This window comes from Ictalurus furcatus, chromosome 7 (genome assembly GCF_023375685.1).
Source record: "Ictalurus furcatus strain D&B chromosome 7, Billie_1.0, whole genome shotgun sequence".
NCBI lineage: Eukaryota > Metazoa > Chordata > Actinopteri > Siluriformes > Ictaluridae > Ictalurus > Ictalurus furcatus.
The window spans coordinates 31,126,332-31,148,800 of NC_071261.1; the positions used below are offsets into that span (position 1 = coordinate 31,126,332).

The following is a 22,469-nucleotide window of genomic DNA, read 5'->3' on the forward strand; positions in this document are numbered from 1 at the left end:
AACGTCTGACCTCTGTGATTGCCAACAAGGGTTTTGCCACCAAGTACTAAGTCATGTTTTGCAGAGGGGTCAAATACATATTTCCCTCATTAAAATGCAAATCAATTTATAACATTTTTGACATGCATTTTTCTGGATTTTTTTTGTTGTTATTCTGTCTCTGTTCAAATAAATCTACCATTAAAATTATAGACTGATCATTTCTTTGTCAGTGGGCAAACGTACAAAATCAGCAGGGGATCAAATACTTTTTTCCCTCACTGTATTATTCTAGTTGTTATTGTTAGACTGGGCTATATTAAACTGGAACACGGGAAAAATCAGACTTCCCATTCCCGCGCACACCTATCATTGAGTTTAAAACAGTTTTTAAACCCAACTACACTGTAGTATTTAAAGGAGATCTATTATGACCCTTTTTACAAGATGTAATATAAGTCTCAGGTTTCCCCAGAATGTGTCTGTGAAGTTTCATCTTAAAATACAAAATACCCCACGGGTCATTTATTATACCATGCTGAAAATGCCCCTTTTTGGGTGGAAGCAAAAAAACACTGTTTTTGTGTGTGTCTCTTTTAAATGCAAATCAGCTGCTGCTCCCTGTCCCCTTTCCAGAAAAGGGCTGTGCCATTGCAGCTCGTGCTTCGGATACTACGGCAACAACAAATCAGGAGAATCCATATGACTGACGCTGTAAATACCAGTGTTCAGCCCTATATGAATGAACCAGAGTCGGATTCTGATGAAGGAGAGACTCCGGCAGAAGAAATAACTGTACACTTACAATGCTTATGAAGCTGAGACATTCTTCTCATCACTGTAGCTGTTCCAGGGCAGAGAACATGGCAGACTGTGTGCAGCTCACTCAGGGGAGGAACTATGCTAATGGAGTATCTGGTGTGAGCCCCTTGTGCAACAATAACTGTAACTAAATGTTTACGGTAACTGTTGATCAGTCCTGCACATCGGCTTGGAGGAGTTTTAGCCCGTTCCTCAGTACAGAACAGCTTCAACTCTGGGATGTTGGTGGGTTTCCTCACATGAACTGCTTGCTTCAGGTCTTTCCACAAGATTTCTATTGGATTAACGTCAGGACTTTGACTTGGCCAAAACATTAACTTTATTCTTCTTTAACCGTTCTTTAGTAGAACGACTTGTGTGTTTAGTTTGGTTGTCTTGTTACATGATCCATTTTCTCATGAGATTTAAATCACGAACAGATGTCTTGACATTTTCCTTTAGAAATCGCTGGTGTAATTCAGAATTCATTGTTCCATCAATGATGGCAAGTCGTCCTAGCCCAGATACAGCAAAACAGGTCCAAACCATGACTCGACCAACACCATGTTTCACAGATGGGATAAGATCCTTATGCTGTACTGCAGAGTTTCCTTTCTCCAAACAGAACGCTTCTCATTTAAAACAAAAAGCTATGTTTTGGTCTCATCCATTCATAAAACATTTCTCCAATAGCCTTCTGGCTTCTCCATGTGATCTTTCTCCTTGTAACCCTACCATGCGCACCACTGTTGTTCGGTGTTCTCCTGATGGTGAACTCATGAGCATATGTTTATAAGTTGATGTCATCTCTCTGAGGTGCAGAAGAGACTGCTCCACACCTGAAACTCAGAGAGCATGCCATGTTCCTGACCTCCCAAGCCATGTTCCTGCCTGAGGTCGAAGAGACGGCCTCCCAAGCCATGTTCCTACCTGAGGTCGAAGAGACGGCCTCCCAAGCCATGTTCCTGCCTGAGGTCGAAGAGACGGCCTCCCAAGCCATGTTCCTGCCTGAGGTCGAAGAGACGGCCTCCCAAGCCATGTTCCTGTCTGAGGTCGAAGAGATGGCCCCTAAGGTGAAGATCCTGTCTGAGGTCAAGAGATGGCCATGTGAGATATATATTTCTTTCTTTGAATAAACAAGAGATCCGGGCACTTAGATCCTGGTGTCTGCTTGCCAGTGTCTTTAGCACATGTTTAAAGTTCTATGTGTCATGACTCGTTTGAAGAAACTGTGTTTCTTCTTCTTGTTGCCTTCAAAACACATGGTCAATAAGTGTACAAGAGGACCAACACATCTAATCAGCTCTGGGTAATGTTCGATGTAATGATGCTTTGGCCGAAGTTTAAAGACTGGAAAGACTTCAAGAAGAATTTGCCTGTGGTCCCTAATTTTACTCTGTAGATACTGAATCATTTCTTCTGTAAATGTTAGGGACAGCTTTAACTCCACAATGTATTTTAATTGCATTAACACTGCCCATGCACAATCTCCCTCTGTTATTACATACAACAAAAATGGAAGCATTCGAAGTAATGCAGCGTTTTCACTCTCAGATCACTCTCAGGATCCTCATAAGCAGTCTCTGCAGTCGCAGAAATGTCATCATCTGCAGTGCAATCTGTAAGATTTATTAAAGAGGTCCAATGAGGTTAAACTATCATCTACATCATGGGCTCTGGTTGGATGAGCTTTAAATGATGAATAAACATTTGTGCTACACCTACAATTCCTATATGGGAATGCTACTCTTTCATGAGCTCTCAAATGACCAAAATTTAGCGTTTTTTTTTCCTGAAAAAGGTTACTTAATCCCACATAAATCACATGTGTACACAATCTGTACTGCTTGACATGTATTCCTCTTATCTTTCTCATTATGAAATCGTGATACATGTATTTTCCGTGCATTGAATGAAATAAATGTGCAGATACAAGAGTCATACAGACAAGGTAAAGGGCTAACCTTTGAAAAATGGCTATGTTGCAAACGATAATGCTTAAGAAACTCTGCCTGGGTACATGAGGAGGAATCACATTAACCTTCATTTCTAATCCATCGCCCAAATCAATGCCAATCTCAGAAATTAAAATGGGGAGTTACCATTTTAAGGTGCGTTTAGTCCTCATTTTTTACAGATTTTACTGCACTGGTCCCCACACATACATGCATTCAAAAAGTTTTATTTTCACTCACATATAGGTCTGCTATCAGTCCACAAAATGTAACCTGTATAAAGAAAACAGAAACACAAATTAACAGCGAGGAACAGACACGATATCGAGATTAAATATGCCTATTTTCACAAACTTCTATATTCAAATTGGAGCACGCAATTAAAAATATGCTGATTTTAGTTTCACAGTCATTTGTATAAAATGTGAAATAAACTATAGTTTTAATAATGACTACTTCTATCTATAAAGCTTAGTTTTTTTTACTCAGCATGTTATAAAAATAGCCAAATACATACTATTTGTGCTGCAAAACGATTATCCACAATGTTTGTTCAAATATACTAATATGCTAATGAGATGAGGTCAATTTAAAAAAAAAAAAAAAAACTATGCATTTGAAGGAATTCCAACTATGCAGACTTGTAGGCCTTAACACACAACAATTGCACTCTCTTACTAAAATACTTTGTTAGAAGCACATGAAATATGTTCATTACTTTAAAAATCCTTCATATTTAATGCATATTTTAACCTACAGATGGTGACATTACGTGACAATGGCACTGCACTCTGTGTCGATGATGTAAAATGGTTGCATTTCAGCAGTCAAAAGAATTAGCTACTAGCCCCCACAGCAGGAAAAGAATGTCACACTGTGCTGCTTTTGGATGTAATTTTAGTCCTTGTTTGCTGTGATACAGGGGATATCTGTAAATATGAGCAAACCCATAAGCATCTTGTTGGTGTGTTTTTTTCTGTAAATTCTCATAACATAAAGCTCCTGTAATATTAGCCTAAACCCCCTAGCCAAGGCATACCCAAAGTAAAATTAAAGTTATTGTTGAACCTCTTGGATTACATGTATGGTTTTGGTCTCTTCTGAAAGGTGGATTAAATATTTTTATATAATTTAATTGTTTGGACCAGGGGTGTCCAATCTTATCAGCAAAGGGCCGGTGTGGGTGCAGGTTTTCATTCCAACCAAGCAGGATTCAACCTGATTAATCAGTTGATCTTGGCTTTCAGTAGACTCAGATGTGGCTTCTGGTTGGTAGGAATGGAAACCTGCACGTACACAGGCCCTTTCCACTCTCACCTCCTCACCTCTCTGATCATCTTCATTCTGATGTACATTTTGAGTAGTCTTGTATATTAACCTCCTCGCTTATGTTACGCTCGGGTTCAAATTGAAAGTCTGAAGACATGTTATGTCGCTGGAGAATAAAGACCGTTGCAAACATTTGATGTCACTACCCAGAATGCATTGCGATGTAAACAGCAATGGCGGCTAACGAGTGCAAGGATATTGATAATTAAAAAAAAAAACCCTGACATCTAGAATATATAGATGGATTTATATAGCTGATGTCAGTGTTAATCTAATAAACCATACAAGTCTTCATAGTCAGGGTTCCCTTTTAGAGTTAAATTACTGTTTTTACTTATTTTATTTCAGTTCCTTGAAATCAAAACATTAATATCGTTAAATAAAGCTGAACTTATTAACAGTTTTAAGTATAGTTACCTCATTTTTAATGATACTGTTATACTGTTCGGGAATACAGTGTGGTTTTTGGCCATGAATCATCAACTTGCAAAAGATCTCTATATCAGAACTCCCTGTGACAACATGAAGAAGAACCCATGACCAAAGAAGAACCCATTGATAGGAACCAGACTTGGAACCCATCATCTAAAGGTAAGTGGGATTATAATGATTACAGTGTATAAGTGTACACGGATGTATGTTCAGTAAGCTTTAGTTACAGTAAGCAGTTAATTAAGTTTTATTAGACCCCTTTGGGAATGAAAAGAGTCTACTCTGTTTTTGGGAGCCGAGTTGAAAGCTCCAAATCACTAAACCGATTCGCAATTCCCTTCACTACTACAGAGGAAAGGAGACGTGTTCCTGGAAACCATGTGATGTTTTAGTTTATAAGCATAAAATGTGTGGTTTGTTTCAAACACAAAAGAAGCTGGGAAGGGCGAGATTCATTCCCAAACACTGCTGACAAAACTGAATCTCAAGCTATTCGGAGTGCTGGGTTGAAGGATATAGAGAATTAAAGTGTTGATATTTCATATGATGTTAGGACTAGACACAACTCAGTCATTTTCATTGGCTGGTTTTTAACCCTCCTTTATGACTCTCATCAGGTGATAAAGAAACTCTGATTATTTGGTTGTTTTCTCATTATTTCTCATCTCCTTCTCATTATTATTCTCATGGTATCAGTGTGCCGCAGTTGCTTCCTTCTGCAGAAATATTATTCAATCTTAAGTCATTTATATTTCAGAGTTATTACTGGAATTAATTTCGACCCTCACATTTACAACATTTTAAATATGGTATTTGCTTCAGGTGTTCATTTACTTGCTAACAGGATCATTTTGTAAAAACAACAGGATAAGTGTTTATATTTAAATTTAGGTTTGGGCTTAAACTATACTACAATCCAACACATAACTCTCACATAACAGCTTTGGATACAATTTCACATATAGATTTTATGGGTCAAGTAGTCAACTAATATCAAATATATTGCTAAGTGCCAGGTCAGGTATTAGGTAATGTACATAAACTGTTTGGTACTATACATGTAGGTTCCAAATTATTGGATGCATTACCCATCCAAAATATGAATGCATACAATAGCTATCAGCAGCACTCTTCATGAATAACCTATGATTAAATGAAAGAAGAACAAAAAGTAGTTTGTTTCTTTCTATGCTGCGTGGGGAATTTTCTTCCAAAAGGAAGTGGTCCTGTATGCAACAACAGACAAAAAAAAAAAAAAACAGAAGTAGTCTTGTACTCTACCACCAGTTTCCTAAGAAAGCAGAATTGTGTAAAGTGTGGTTTTGGGCCATGAATTCACAAATGATTTCTATAACAGAAGTATAAAATATCTGGGGGTGCACTGATCACTTACCAGTAAATATAAAGAACTATTATGTTAATAGAGAAATATTCCACTTTCCAAAATATAAAAACAAGAAAATGCAGGGAAGAGCTGTTAATTCCCATGGCTAGTAATTGAGTAAGGATACAAATTGGGCTGGTGGAAGATGTAACCACCCTGTCTGGTATAACAATACACGACTATTTGCTTTAAATCAGTATTAAGTTTGAAATATAGAAACATGCGTTCTTCACATCACTGGTTCAATTCAATTCTATTTATATAGCAATTTCAACCAAAGAGATTGCCACAAAGTCGGTTACAGAAATCTGGAATGCTCTAATGGAAAGTGAGATTATAAATCATTACAGTGTACAGGTGTGCATAAAGTGTGTTCAGGAAGCTTTATCAGTATTCTATATTAGTAGTACAACTGTAATGATGGATTGTGAAGTATTTTTTCTTCTCAATAAAGATGGAAGGTACAAACTTGGAGAAGAGGAATAGTCTTTAGTGAAGCTTCATGCATGTGCATACGCAGGTGTTGTCTCTTCAAAGTTCAGTCCTCAACTGCCCACATGTCAAAGAGCCCTTTGCCATAACATTTCGTCTAGGCTTCTTGATAACAATTGATGAACTTCATAAACACAATATCAAACTGACCCTCTATCTGTCCTTTAAATTCAACAGATTACAAGACTCATCACAGACTGTACGTGATGTAATCAAGAAGAGTAAATTCATCAGTGAAGGTCCACCTGCACGATATCGTCTCCTCACAACCAGAAGTAATCTTTATGAAAAAGGCTCAGTGAGAAAATGGACATTTGGACAGCGAGACATCAATATGCAAAACAAAATCCTACTGATGGTAGGAGAAACTGGAACAGGCAAAACTACGGTGATCAATGCAATGGCTAATTATATACTTGGGGTGAAGTTTACAGATGAAGTGTGGTTTGAAATTACAGAAGAAAAGGGAGATAATTACATGTCAGATCAGTCAGAAAGTAAAACAACTGAAATCACTGTGTATGAGGTCTGTGCCCAAGGCAACCCAATCTGTCTTACCATCATTGACACTCCAGGTTATGGAGACGCCAGGGGAACAGATGTGGATAAACAGATCGCTGAGAATCTGTACAAACTGTTTCACAATGTTACTGGAGTGAAAGAAATCGATGCAGTGTGTCTGATAGTGAAGGCATCTGAGAATTCACTCTCTGACAGACTGCAGTACATCTTTGATGCAGTTTTGTCCTTATTTGGTAAAGTCATAGAGAACAACATTGTCATTTTTGTCACTCACTCAGACGGACTGCCTCCAGATAATGCTCTTAATGCCATCAAGAAAGTGGGGGTTCTCTGCAGGAAAAATGAAGAAAATGAACCTGAGCATTTCTTATTCAACAATCGCCAAGCTGAAAAAAGGAACCCAAGATATAACAGAGTTCTCCAGACAGCTTGGGAACTAACAGAGGACAGTTTAAATGTTTTTTTTGCCTCACTGGAAGAAGAGAACAGAAAAAGCTTAGAGCAGACTGAAAGAGTTCTGAAAGAGTCCAAACTACTTGAAGCCTGTATGTCTAATCTAAAAGACCGCATTGACTTTGTAGAGCGCAAACGTGAAGAACTGTCTCAGATTCAGAAAGCCCTTGAGGAAAACCAAGAAAAGATTAAGAGAAATGAAAACTTTACTTTTACAGTCACCAAGTGTTACAAAGAAAAACTTTCCATTGAAAATGCTTCACAGTGGAACAGAAAGGCCACCACTTGCTCTGTCTGTAAGGAGAACTGTCATGAGTATAACTGCTGGAGCGCCTGGAGTCCTTGGTGGTGTGAAGTCATGAGAAATGGCCACTGCACTGTATGTACAGGTAAATGTCACTACACTAAACATGTCAAAGAAGACAAGAAATATGTTACACGCAGCGAACAGACCACAGTGAGGTTTGATGATTTTAAAAAACAATATGAAAGCAGTAATTCAGCATCAGATATCACGTTTGACTCAAAGGCTGTTGAAAATGTTAAAAAGGAGTTGGAAAGCAGCAAGAAACAGGAAGAGGAGAAGACAAGCATGGAGAAGAGACTGAAAGAAGAACTGACCAAGACTGAAAAGGAAAATGCTGAGCTGGTGAAAGAAGCCTGCACCATCATCATGAAACTGTCTGAGATTGCTTTAAAGCCAGATTCTGCTTTCATTGTTCAGTGTCTCGACTTCTTGATCCCTCGAGCTGAAGAAACTGGAAAACTCAACTATGCTCAGAGACTAAGAGAGCTGAGGAACATTCAGCCTGAATCACAGGAAAGAGTTAATTCTGTAACGGGGTATACAAGAGCATTGAGTAAATTTGCTGTTATTGGCAAAAAATGAATTGAGGAGATTAAACATGGCCATGTGACATGTAATGAAGAAGGAATTCTGATCATATCTGAATCCAGACTGCAGCTTTTGTTCAATTAATAAACTGCATTGTGTTTATTCATTAATGCTATTGTTCAAATCAAAATTCATTAATACTGTTGTTTAATCTCTTACTTTGTTTTGGTAATCATTTAAAACTGTTTAGATGAGCCATTATGAATAAATTTCAAGTATAGCAATGGAATTTTTCAAAATTAAAAAATTTAAACTTTACCTTACATGTACCATATTGTTTGTGAAGCTATACTGTTCATGGATAGATGTATATACTGTTTTGTTTTGTTTTTTAATTTGATTTAGTTAATTAGCTTCTATTGTTAATTCCACTAGTGCTAATGTTCACTGTGTAACTATCTGTTTATCTGACTTTCTCATTAAATAACTAATGTTTTAACTGCAGTGAGCCTGGGTCGCCTCTTTTTGACACAAACGTATGAGATAACATTCAAACGTCAGTAATTCATTATTATAATAAGTGAAAAGTAATATGACTGCTAATACTAATATAATAATAATAATAGTAATCATCATCATCATCATCATCATCATAATAACTATTATGATTTACAGTTTAGACTAACTATTTGTTTTTTAAAACAAAACAAATTATTTCAGAAAAGGGCAAATGCTTCTTTCTTTCCAAAAACCAATTTACCAAAAAATTCCAGCATTTCCACACAAAAACAGTTTTATTCCCAGTAACATATTTGCTTTCTGTTTCACAGGTTTTAAAAGTTACTGAGGAACTTTGTAAGCACAAATTTTTATGACATTTTTATCAGTCCACTGAATTTACCAGATGTCAAGGGTCATCACTGACTGTATGTCAAAGCTGCTCAGATCCTTACACCTGTCCATTTTTCCTGCTTCTAACACATCAACATCGAGTACTGACTGTTCTCATGCTGCCTAATATATATATCCCACCCCCTGTACAGGTCCCACTGTAACGAGATAATCAGTGTGATTCACTTCACCTGTCAGTGGTTTTAATGTTATGGCTGATCGGTTTATATCAGTGTAAGCTAACCAGATAATTTTAGCATGGCAGATATGTAACTATTATAATGTCCATCTGCATACACCATCACTGAGCTGCAAATATAGCAGTAATATATTTTAGTGTTAACTATTATGATTAATCACAAGGTGTTATTTTCATGAACCATCCAAACCTTTGACTTTCTTTCATATTGGTTAAATCCTCAATTAGGGGATCAGTCCAACACAACACCCACACACCATCCACACCAGCTACATTCCTTTAATACATCTTCTATTCATTCATCTTCAGTAACCACTTTATCCTGTATTACCCTGTATTTATACACATTTATTATACAGTATATATGAGCGATTTCACTACAACTACCTCAGCTTAATGTTGCACAGCATTATACTGCACAAAACAACTGCACACATCTGCACATATTATACTTTGTAAAAAATGCTTTTTTCGTTTTCTAACTGTATACAAGAAAATTCTGGCCCGTGTAAATGTCATTACATGTTGTACTGTGGATAGTTGTGTGTGTGTGACAAATTAAATTTGAATTTGAAAAAAACTTGCATTAATGACTAAGTTTTCACCCATAAAACATAGAAAGAGTCACATAGTCTTTTTATCATATTCTAACACTGATTACTTAATATTGATATTATTGCTTGTCATGCTTGCACAATTATGAAAACAGTATGGATAAATGTTACGTTCAGTCAGAATGATCATTTGGTGTCCTTATTGGCCGGGAATACAGACAGGGACAGGAACCAATTTAAAATGACAACGATCCTCATCAACACTGGTGTTTCCTCCGTGTTTCAGAAACGATCTCTGTCCACAATACATGACCGAAAATGCACATGACCATTCATGCACACTGGGCATGCACATTCAAGTGTAAACAGGAAGTTTGTTGCTAGTCACCGGCAGGCACAACAATGAGCATGATGGAATATATGTTCATGCTACTCTTTCATGAGCTCTCAAATGACCAAAAAGGTTTTATTTTGAAAAAGGTTGCTTAAACCCACATAAAGGACATGTGTACACAACCTGTACTGCTTGACATGTATTCCTCTTATCTTTTCATTATGAAATCATGATACATGTACTTTCAGTGCTTTGAATGAAATAAATGTGCAGATACAAGTGTCACGTACCGTTGAGAATACGGAAGCACATGCAGGCAACAGATTTAGGCAGTATAATCCAGAGGAGTTGTCACTACAGTGTCACCCCCCCCCCCCCCCAAAAGGGCTCACTCCAGGAGCAGAGTCTTTTCTGGGTCTCCCCCGGGGTCGTGGACCTGAACATTTAAGGTGAGCTGCATGGAAGTCCTTACAGAGCTGTGGGTTCAGGATGTCTTGCGTCGGAATCCAGCATTGTTCTTCTGGTCCGTAGTCCTCCCACTCGACTAAATATTCCAGCTTACCCATCCTGGGCCTAGAGTTGAGGATATTCTTGATCAAGTATGCAGGTTGCCCATCGACCTCCAGTGGTACAGGAGGGGTTTCGGAGGGCACCTCCGTGGCTAGAGGTCCTGTGATGACGGGTTAAGTCATGACACGTGGATGGAGGGGGCTATGCAACTGTGTCGAGGTAATTCCAGATGGTAGGTGACTTCATTGATTTGTCTTAGGATCTTGAATGGCCCCGTGTATCTTGGGGTGAGTTTTTTGCAGCCATGTGATTGTCTCAAGTCCCTTGTGGACAACCAAACCCTACCTGGTAGGGCTGGTAATATGGATGCTCACTGCGGCGGCGATCAGCTCTATGCTTGTAGGTGTGTTCTGTCTGTCTCAGGTGCTGGTGTGTGTTGGACCAAACTTGTTCGCTTCTCTGGAACCACTGATCCACTGCTGGTGATTCCGTGGGAGCAGCATTCCAAGGAAACAGTGGGGGTTGGTAACCTAGTATGCACTGAAATGGTGTGAGGCCCGTGGCTGAGTGTCGTAGTGAATTTTGTGCATATTCGGCCCACAAGAGGAATCTGCTCCAATCCTCGGGGTTTGAGGCACAGAATGTCCTAAGCAACCGGCCTAGTTCCTGGTTGACACGTTCCACTTGGCCGTTCGCTTGTGGATGATAACCAGATGTGAGATTGACTGTGATCCCCATTTTTTCCATAAAACTGGACCATACCCTGGATGTGAATTGAGGTCCTCGATCACTGACTATTTCCTCCGGGATGCCGAAGTACCTGAATACATGCTGAAATAGTAATTCGGCTGTCATGAATGCGGTGGGCAGGGCGTGTAGTTGAACGAGCCTTACTGACTTAGAAAATCGGTCCACCATTACCAGAATGGTTGTGTTACCTTGGGACATGGGTAGATCTGTAACAAAGTCAATAGAGATATGTGACCATGGGCGTTCTGGTACAGGTAGAGGTTTGAGCTTGGCCTAGCCAGTCTCCAGACCTTAATCCCATAGAAAATCTGTGGAGGGAGCTGAAGGTTCGAGTTGCCAAACGTCAGCCTCGAAACCTTAATGACTTGGAGAAGATCTGCAACGAGGAGTGGGACAAAATCCCTCTTGAGATGTGTGCAAACCTGGTAGCCAACTACAAGAAACGTCTGACCTCTGTGATTGACAACCAGGGTTTTGCCACCAAGTACTAAGTCATGTTTTGCAGAGGGGTCAAATACATATTTCCCTCATTAAAATGCAAATCAATTTATAACATTTTTGACATGCGTTTTTCTGGATTTTTTTTGTTGTTATTCTGTCTCTCACTGTTCAAATAAATCTACCATTAAAATTATAGACTGATCATTTCTTTGTCAGTGGGCAAACGTACAAAATCAGCAGGGGATCAAATACTTTTTTCCCCTTACTGTATTATTCTAGTTGTTATTGTTAGACTGGGCTATATTAAACTGGAACACGGGAAAAATCAGACTTCCCATTCCCGCACACACCTATCATTGAGTTTAAAACAGTTTTTAAACCCAACTACACTGTAGTATTTAAAGGAGATCTATTATGACCCTTTTTACAAGATGTAATATAAGTCTCAGGTTTCCCCAGAATGTGTCTGTGAAGTTTCAGCTTAAAATACAAAATACCCCACGGGTCATTTATTATACCATGCTGAAAATGCCCCTTTTTGGGTGGAGGCAAAAAAACACTGTTTTTGTGTGTGTCTCTTTAAATGCAAATCAGCTGCTGCTCCCCATATCCTTTCTAGAAAAGGGCTGTGCCATTGCAGCTCGTGCTTCGGATACTACGGCAACAACAAATCAGGAGAACCCATATGACTGACGCTGAAAATATCAGTTTTCAGCCCTATATGAATGAACCAGAGTCGGATTCTGATGAAGGAGAGACTCCGGCAGAGGAAACAACTGTACACTTACAATGCTTATGAAGCTGAGACATTCTTCTCATCACTGTAGCTGTTCCAGAGCAGAGAACATGGCAGACTGTGTGCAGCCCACTCAGGGGAGGAGCTATGCTAATGGAGTATCTGGTGTGAGCCCCTTGTGCAACAATAACTGTAACTAAATGTTTGCGGTAACTGTTGATCAGTCCTGCACATCGGCTTGGAGGAGTTTTAGCCCGTTCCTCAGTACAGAACAGTTTCAACTCTGGGATGTTGGTGGGTTTCCTCACATGAACTGCTTGCTTCAGGTTCTTCCACAACATTTCTATTAGATTAAGGTCAGAACTTTGACTTGGCCATTCCAAAACATTAACTTTGTTCTTCTTTAACCGTTCTTTAGTAGAACGACTTGTGTGTTTAGTTTGGTTGTCTTGTTGCATGATCCATTTTCTCATGAGATTTAAATCACGAACAGATGTCCTGACATTTTCCTTTAGAAATCGCTGGTGTAATTCAGAATTCATTGTTCCATCAATGATGGCAAGTCGTCCTAGCCCAGATGCAGCAAAACAGTCCCAAACCATGACACTACCACCAGCATGTTTCACAGATGGGATAAGATCCTTATGCTGTAATGCAGAGTTTCCTTTCTCCAAACAGAACGCTTCTCATTTAAAACAAAAAAAGCTATGTTTTGGTCTCATCCATTCATAAAACATTTTTCCAATAGCCTTCTGGCTTCTCCATGTGATCTTTCTCCTTGTAACCCTACCATGTGCACCACTGTTGTTCGGTGTTCTCCTGATGGTGAACTCATGAGCATTAACATTAGCCAATGTGTGAGAGAGTCCTTTAGTTTCTTAGAAGTTACCCTGGATTCCTTTGTGTCCTCGCAGACTATTATATGTCTTGTTCTTTGTTGTTTGACGACTCCTGGGAAGGGTAAAAATGGTCTTGAACTTTATAATATACTGTATACAGTAACAGGGTTGGGAGGGGTACTTTAAAAATGTATTCTGTTACACTTACAAATTACTTCATAAAAAATGTCATCAGTAACGTAATCCAAGTATCACAATATGAAAGTAATGTAATCGGATTACTTTTGGATTACTTTATGGCCACATATGCAAATAAAGTCAAAAGAAAAGAAATGTGATCTGAAACACTTTAATTTAGAGCTGATTTTAGAGCTTAAAAACATGTTCAATGTTTGCATTTGTTTTAAACCTTGTGCGCCTTGTGGGCATTTTTGTCTTTTTCATTAAAAAAAAAAAAAATCATTTTGTCTGTGTTAATGCAAACAACATAAAGTTTACAAAAGGTGTGTATTTCTATTGGAATTTTAATACCTTACCCTCATTTGCTTTCATAAATCTATTTGAAGCTAGGTAAACAAAATAGTTACACTCATTGAAACCCATTCAAACTGCAATATTTAATCCCAGTGATGTTTAAGTATAAAATAATGCATTCTGTGTTAATAGGCTTTTATTTTGTTAACAAGGTTTCAAAACATTGATTTAAAAAAAAAAAAAAACAATTCTGAAATGGATACTATATTCTCAGGTTTAGCCTATGGGGAAAATACAGGTGCAACTCCAAAAAGTTGAATATCATAGAAAAGTTCTCTTTTTTTTCATTAATTAATTTAATTAATTTTTAAAAATGGAACTTTCATATATTCTAGATTTATTACACAGAAAGTAAAATATTTAAAGCCTTATTTTGTTGTTGTTTTAGTCTTGATGATAACGGCTTACAGCTCACAGAAATCAAAAATCCAGCATCTCAAAATACTAGAATAAAGAATTTATAATACAGAAATGTCGACCTTCTGAAAAGTATGTTAATTTATGCACTGCATCAATGCGGTATGGAGACAATCAGCCTGTGGCACTGCTGAGGTGATATGGAAGCCCAGGTTGCTTTGATAGAGGCATTCAGCTCGTCTGTATTGTTGGGTCTGGTGTCTCTCGTAGATTCTCTATGGGGTTCAGGTCGGGCGAGTCGGCTGGACAATCAATCACAGTAATACCATAGTCAGCAAAACACTTACTAGTAGTTTTGGCTGTGGGCGGGTGCCAAGTCCTGCTGCAAAAGGAAATTAGCATCTCTGTCACATAACAGAGGCTGACACAGAAGCAAGTGCAGGTAAGGCTTTTTAATGAGAAGACAATTCCACAGGATTTGGCAGAAATCAGTAACTATAGATTGGCAAGGATCAAACGATCATGCAAACAACATTCTGTAATGTGACAGAATACTTCACCTCACCATGGATGCAGTAGATTCAAGAGGCTGACGTTGGAGAAGGAGGGAAAATTCTCCCTCATTAAGAACAATCGGGAATGGCTCAACATGATGTACTCCGTCATGGGGTATACCAAAGGGGAACCTTCTAACCAGACTGGAACCATGTCCCTCCCTCCCTCCCCCATTGTGGTCTCGTACAGCCTGCCATGTCGTTGGAGAATGTCATTCAGCCTCCCTGCTTGTCTGAGGACGCCACTCAGCATCCCTGTTCAGCTGAAAACATTGCTCAGCCGCTTGGTGCCAAGCGCTCCGCTTTTAGATAGATAATTTATTGGTCCTCAGAAAGAGGAAATTTGTTTCCACAGTGGGTGCGTACAAAAACATAACAACATCATACATATAGACCATCATAAACAATCACAGGCATAGAGGGGAGAAGGGGACAAGGAGAAAAACATCAGGATCATCATACAACAATGAATCTGACATCACAATGGCTGAGTACCTATGTGTTTAATGCTCATATAGCCATAGGAACAAAACTCCTACCATAGCTGGCCTTTCTGCACATGGGTAGTCTATACGTGCGGCCAGAGGGAAGGGAGTTGAAATATTGATAAAGTGGGTGGTATGGGTCATTCAAAATTGTATGTGCCTTCCGGAGCGTAAATGAACTAACACAGTCTGATAAATTAGGGATGGGAATACCAATAATTTTCCTTGCTAAATTAGTTATTTTCAAAAGTTTGTTCTTATTGGTTACTGTTAGCATACTGAAAAAACAAATGGCACCATACATAAGAACTGGTTCAATAATACTTTGGTACAGAAGAAGAAGCAGACTAGGCAGAACAGACAGATATTTAAGTTTTCTTCCCTGTTCTGCCTCAGACATCACAACGCCAGGCTCCGCTTCTGACATCGCTTTGCCTTCCTGCTTGGCTTGGGACGTCGCTCTGCCTTCCTGCTCGGCTTCGGATGTCACTCTGCCTCCATGCTCCTCTGAAGACGTCACTCCTTTCCTTTATTTCATGCCATATGTCGCTCCCCCCTCATGCTTCACGGAGAGCATTGCTCCTCCTCCTGGCCTCGTGGAGAACCTCGCTCCCGCCTCTGGCCTCATGGAGAACTTTGCTCCTTCCTCTGGCCTCGTGGAGAACTTTGCTCCTCCCTCTGGCATCATGGGGAACATCGCTTCCTCCTCAGGCTCAGCCTTGAGCTTCATTCCTCCCACTGGCTGTGCAGTAGCCATCGCTCTGCATTCAAGCCAGGCTGGGGATATGATGTCATCTCTCTGAGGTGCAGAAGAGACTGTTCCACACCTGAAACTCAGAGAGCATGCCATGTTCCTGTCTGAGGTCGAAGAGATGGCCTCTCAGGTGAAGATCCTGTCTGAGGCTGACGAGATGGCCATGTGAGATATATATTTCTTTCTTTGAATAAACGAGAGATCCGGGCACTTAGATGGTAAGCCATCATATCCTGGTGTCTGCTTGCCAGTGTCTTTAGCACATTTTTAAAGTTCTATGTGTCATGACTCGTTTGAAGAAACAGTGTTTCTTCTTCTTGTTGCCTTCAAAACACATGGTCAATAAGTTTACAAGAGGACCAAAACATCTAATCAGCTCTGGGTAATGTTCGATGTAATGATGCTTTGGCCGAAGTTTAAAGACTGGAAAGACTTCAAGAAGAATTTGCCTGTGGTCCCTAATTTTACTCTGTAGATATTGAATCATTTCTTCTGTAAATGTTAGGGACAGCTTTAACTCCACAATGTATTTTAATTGCATTAACACTGCCCATGCACAATCTCCCTCTGTTATTACATACAACAAAAATGGAAGCATTCGAAGTAATGCAGCGTTTTCACTCTCAGATCACTCTCAGGATCCTCATAAGCAGTCTCTGCAGTTGCAGAACTGCCATCACCTGCAGTGCAATCTGTAAGATTTATTAAAGAGGTCCAATGAGGTTAAACTATCATCTACATCATGGGTTCTGGTTGTGTGAGCTTTAAATGATGAATAAACATTTGTGCTACACCTACAATTCTTATATGGGAATGCTACTCTTTCATGAGCTCTCAAATGACCAAAATTTAGGTTTTTTTTTTTTTTTCTCCCCTGAAAAAGGTTACTTAATCCCACATAAATCACATGTGTACACAATCTGTACTGCTTGACATGTATTCCTCTTATCTTTCTCATTATGAAATCGTGATACATGTATTTTCCGTGCATTGAATGAAATAAATGTGCAGATACAAGAGTCATATAGACAAGGTAAAGGGCTAACCTTTGAAAAATGGCTATGTTGCAAACGATAATGCTTAAGAAAATCTGCCTGGGTACATGAGGAGGAATCACATTAACCTTCATTTCTAATCCATCACCCAAATCAATGCCAATCTCAGAAATTAATTAAAATGGGGAGTTACCGTTTTAAGGTGCGTTTAGTCCTCATTTTTTACAAACTTGTCTGCACTGGTCCCCACATGCATTCAAAAAGTTATATATATCATACATATATATATATCGCATATAGATCTGCTATCTGTCCACAAAGTGTAACCTGTATAAAGAAAACAGAAACACAAATTAACAGCGAGGAACAGACACGATAATGAGATTAAATATGCCTATTTTCACAAACTTCTATATTCAAATTGGAGCACGCAATTAAAAATATGCTGATTTTAGTTTCACAGTCATTTGTGTAAAATGTGAAATAAACTATAGTTTTAATAATGACTACTTCTATAAAGCTTATTTTTTTTTTTACTCAGCATGTTATAAAAATAGCCAAATACATACTATTTGTGCTGCAAAACGATTATCCACAATGTTTGTTCAAATATACTAATATGCTAATGAGATGAGGTCAATTTAAAAAAAAAAAAAAAAACTATGCATTTGAAGGAATTCCAACTATGCAGACTTGTAGGCCTTAACACACAACAATTGCACTCTCTTACTAAAATACTTTGTTAGAAGCACATGAAATATGTTCATTACTTTAAAAATCCTTCATATTTAATGCATATTTTAACCTACAGATGGTGACATTACGTGACAATGGCACTGCACTCTGTGTCGATGATGTAAAATGGTTGCATTTCAGCAGTCAAAAGAATTAGCTACTAGCCCCCACAGCAGGAAAAGAATGTCACACTGTGCTGCTTTTGGATGTAATTTTAGTCCTTGTTTGCTGTGATACAGGGGATATCTGTAAATATGAGCAAACCCATAAGCATCTTGTTGGTGTGTTTTTTTCTGTAAATTCTCATAATGTAAAGCTCCTGTAAAATTAGCCTAAACCCCCTAGCCAAGGCATTACCAAAGTAAAATTAAAGTTATTGTTGAACCTCTTGGATTACATGTATGGTTTTGGTCTCTTCTGAAAGGTGGACTAAATATTTTTATATAATTTAATTGTTTGGACCAGGGGTGTCCAATCTTATCAGCAAAGGGCCAGTGTGGGTGCAGGTTTTCATTCCAACCAAGCAGGATTCAACCTGATTAATCAGTTGATCTTGGCTTTCAGTAGACTCAGATGTGGCTTCTGGTTGGTAGGAATGAAAACCTGCACGTACACAGGCCCTTTCCAGATTAGATTAAACACCCCTGGTTTGGGCCTTTGCCAGTGTAACAAGACTGTTTTTGTCAGGATATAATTGATCAGTGGATTACTATGAGACTTCATATGAGGTGAGTTGAATCGGTTTTGTAAGTGTTTGTTTGTATGTCGGTGGTCTGACAGACGTTGATTGTAGCTGCTGTTGTGATTGTATCTCAAAACAGTTTATATCAGTGGAATCACAAGAATCTCAGCTTTCCAACGACAGGACTACCTTCATACACACAGAAGCTGTAGATAGCATAGATTTGCTCATATCATGGCGTCAACGCACTGGCGGGCCGTCGGAATTTGAACAGGATAAAGTATATGACGGCGAGACGGCTGATAATCTCTAAAATGGTTGATATTAGAATACATTTCATTATAAAACGATAGTTTAATCCATATGCTTACCTTGAACAACAAACTCTTTCGGTTGGCAAAGACGTGCAGTTGCTACCCAGACACCATGGATTTTGCCCCACTCTCACCTCCTCACCTCTCTGATCATCTTCATTCCGATGTACATTTTGAGTAGTCTTGTATATTAACCTCCTCGCTTATGTTACGCTCGGGTTCAAATTGAAAAGGCTGAAGACATGTTTATGTCACTGGAGAATAAAGACCGCTGCAAACATTTGATGTCACTACCCAGAATGCATTGCCATGTAAACAGCAATGGCGGCTTACGAGTGCAAGGATATTTATAATTTTAAAAAAATACCTGACATCTAGAATATATAGATGGATTTATATAGCTGATGTCAGTGTTAATCTAATAAACCATACAAGTCTTCATAGTCAGGGTTCCCTTTTAGAGTTAAATTACTTTTTTACTTATTTTATTTCAGTTCCTTGAAATCAAAACATTAATATCGTTAAATAAAGCTGAACTTATTAACAGTTTTAAGTATAGTTACCTCATTTTTAATGATACTGTTATACTGTTCAGGAATACAGTGTGGTTTTTGGCCATGAATCATCAACTTGCAAAAGATCTCTATATCAGAACTCCCTGTGACAACATGAAGAAGAACCCTTGATAGGAACCAGACTTGGAACCCATCATCTAAAGGTAAGTGGGATTATAATGATTACAGTGTACAAGTGTACACGGACGTATGTTCAGTAAGCTTTAGTTACAGTAAGCAGTTAATTAAGTTTTATTAGACCCCTTTGGGAATGAAAAGAGTCTACTCTTTTTTTGGGAGTCGAGTTGAAAGCTCCAAATCACTAAACCGATTCGCAATTCCCTTCACTACTACAGAGGAAAGGAGACGTGTTCCTGGAAACCATGTGATGTTTTAGATTATAAGCATAAAATGTGTGGTTTGTTTCAAACACAAAAGAAGCTGGGAAGGGCGAGATTCATTCCCAAACACTGCTGACAAAACTGAATCTCAAGCTATTCGGAGTGCTGTGTTGAAGGATATAGAGAATTAAAGTGTTGATATTTCATATGATGTTAGGACTAGACACAACTCAGTCATTTTCATTGGCTGGTTTTTAACCCTCCTTTATGACTCTCATCAGGTGATAAAGAAACTCTGATTATTTGGTTGTTTTCTCATTATTTCTCATCTCCTTCTCATTATTATTCTCATGGTATCAGTGTGCCACAGTTGCTTCCTTCTGCAGAAATATTATTCAATCTTAAGTCATTCATATTTCAGAGTTATTACTGGAATTAATTTTGACCCCCACATTTACACATTTTAAATATGGTATTTGCTTCAGGTGTTCATTTTGTAAAAACAACAGGATAAGTGTTTATATTTAAATTTAGGTTTGGGCTTAAACTATACTACAATGCAACACATAACTCTCACATAACAGCTTTGGATACAATTTCACATATAGATTTTATGGGTCAAGTAGTCAACTAATATCAAATATATTGCTAAGTGCCAGGTCAGGTATTAGGTAATGTACATAAACTGTTTGGTACTATACATGTAGGTTCCAAATTATTGGATGCATTACCAATCCAAAATATAAATGCATACAATAGCTATCAGCAGCACTCTTCATGAATAACCTATGATTAAATGAAAGAAGAACAAAAAGTAGTTTGTTTCTTTCTATGCTGCGTGGGGATTTTTCTTCCAAAAGGAAGTGGTCCTGTATGCAACAACAGACAAAAAAAAAAAAACAGAAGTAGTCTTGTACTCTACCACCAGTTTCCTAAGAAAGCAGAATTGTGTAAAGTGTGGTTTTGGGCCATGAATTCACAAATGATTTCTATAACAGAAGTATAAAATATCTGGGGGTGCACTGATCACTTTCCAACCAGTAAATATAAAGAACTATTATGTTAATAGAGAAATATTCCACTTTCCAAAATATAAAAACAAGAAAATGCAGGGAAGAGCTGTTAATTCCCATGGCTAGTAATTGAGTAAGGCTACAAATTGGGCTGGTGGAAGATTTAACCACCCTGTCTGGTATAACAATACACGACTATTTCCTTTAAATAAGTATTAAGTTTGCAATATAGAAACACATGTTCTTTACATCACTGGTTCAATTCTGTTTATATAGCAATTTCAACCAAAGAGATTGCCACAAAGTCGGTTTACAGAAATCTGGAATCCTCTAATGGAAAGTGGGATTATAAATCATTTTTATAAATCACAAGAACAGGTGTGCTTAAAGTGTGTTCAGGAAGCTTTATCAGTATTCTATATTCCCTAATCTTTCATGCTGCTAATCACATATAGTACAACTGTAATGATGGATTGTGAAGTATTTTTTCTTCTCAATAAAGATGCAAGCAGGTACAAATGTGGAGAAGAGGAATAGTCTTTAGTGAAGCTTCATGCATGTGCATACGCAGGTGTTGTCCCTTCAAAGTTCAGTCCTCAACTGCCCACCTGCCAAAGAGCCCTTTCCCAAAACATCTCATCTACGCTTCTGACCCAAGGTCAAGGTCACAAAGATAAAACTGTCTCCTCTGCCCTGGAAAACACATTCCAGGTTTTCATTAAAACTTTGATCCAGAGTCCAATCAGTATCCGAGTTGTGAGGCACAGAATAACTCTTTGTAAAGGCAGTTTAAATGTAAGTCAGAGTGTAGTGTAGGAAGGAGAATATCAGGTTAAATGGACAGGAATCTTTTCCACATTTAACTTTAATAAAAGTTAAATTCACACAGCAGCTCAATAATATTAATCCTTACTGCATTTTAAGTGCTAATGTGTAGCACCTTGCTATCTACATAGAGTAAATAGAATTTATAACATGTACAATACAAAGTATAATGTTATTTTATTAATCAGAAGGAAGAGTAAAATGTTAAAAGTGATTGTTAGGCAAAGAACAACTTGGCCTAGTTTTGAAAATAAAAACTGGCAGTGAGCCATATGGGAATGGAAAAAGTCGGCTCTTTTTTTGGGAGCCGAGTTGAAAGTTCAGACTCACGTGTCGCAATTCCCTTCACCACTATATGGGAAAGGAGACGTGTTCCTGGAAACCATGTGATGTTTTAGAATATAAGCATAAAATGTGTGGTTTGTTTCAAACACAAAGAAAGCTAGGAGGGGCGAGATTCATTCCCAAACACTGCTGACAAAACTGAATCTCAAGCTATTTGGAGTGCTGTGTTGAAGGATGCAGAGAATTTAAAGTCCTAGACATTACATTTCACATCATGTAACCCTCCCTTATGACTCTCGTCAGGTGATAAAGAAACTCTTCTTGTTAACATGGTCATAACACAGATATTATAGTATCTATAGTATCTTTCTTCATTGGACTGATTTCTACAACACAGGTACGTTAAACTGAAACTCATTCACATTTACTCTAATATTTACTGTTATGCACATCTACTAGTAGAGTAAATAAAACCTATTAATAAGTAAGTTATAGTACTGTTTATGTAAAAAAGTTTATTTGGTTTTAAAAGGTATTTAAGTAAAAGTGGATAAATGCATAAAAAACAGAAAATATTTGGTATTAAGTGAGTTGTGATCAGTGTG

At 38.2% G+C, this 22,469-nt stretch overlaps 2 protein-coding genes across 2 annotated transcripts in view; both read left to right on the top strand.

Annotated features, from left to right (window-relative positions):
- LOC128610739 (uncharacterized) overlaps positions 1-22,469 on the top strand; it is an 84,168-nt gene that overhangs the window by 9,502 nt on the left and 52,197 nt on the right. The window lies entirely within an intron of this gene.
- LOC128610736 (uncharacterized) lies at positions 6,383-8,236 on the top strand. Its single transcript, XM_053630154.1, has one exon. The coding sequence runs from the start codon at positions 6,383-6,385 to the stop codon at positions 8,234-8,236; it is 1,854 nt and encodes a 617-aa protein (XP_053486129.1).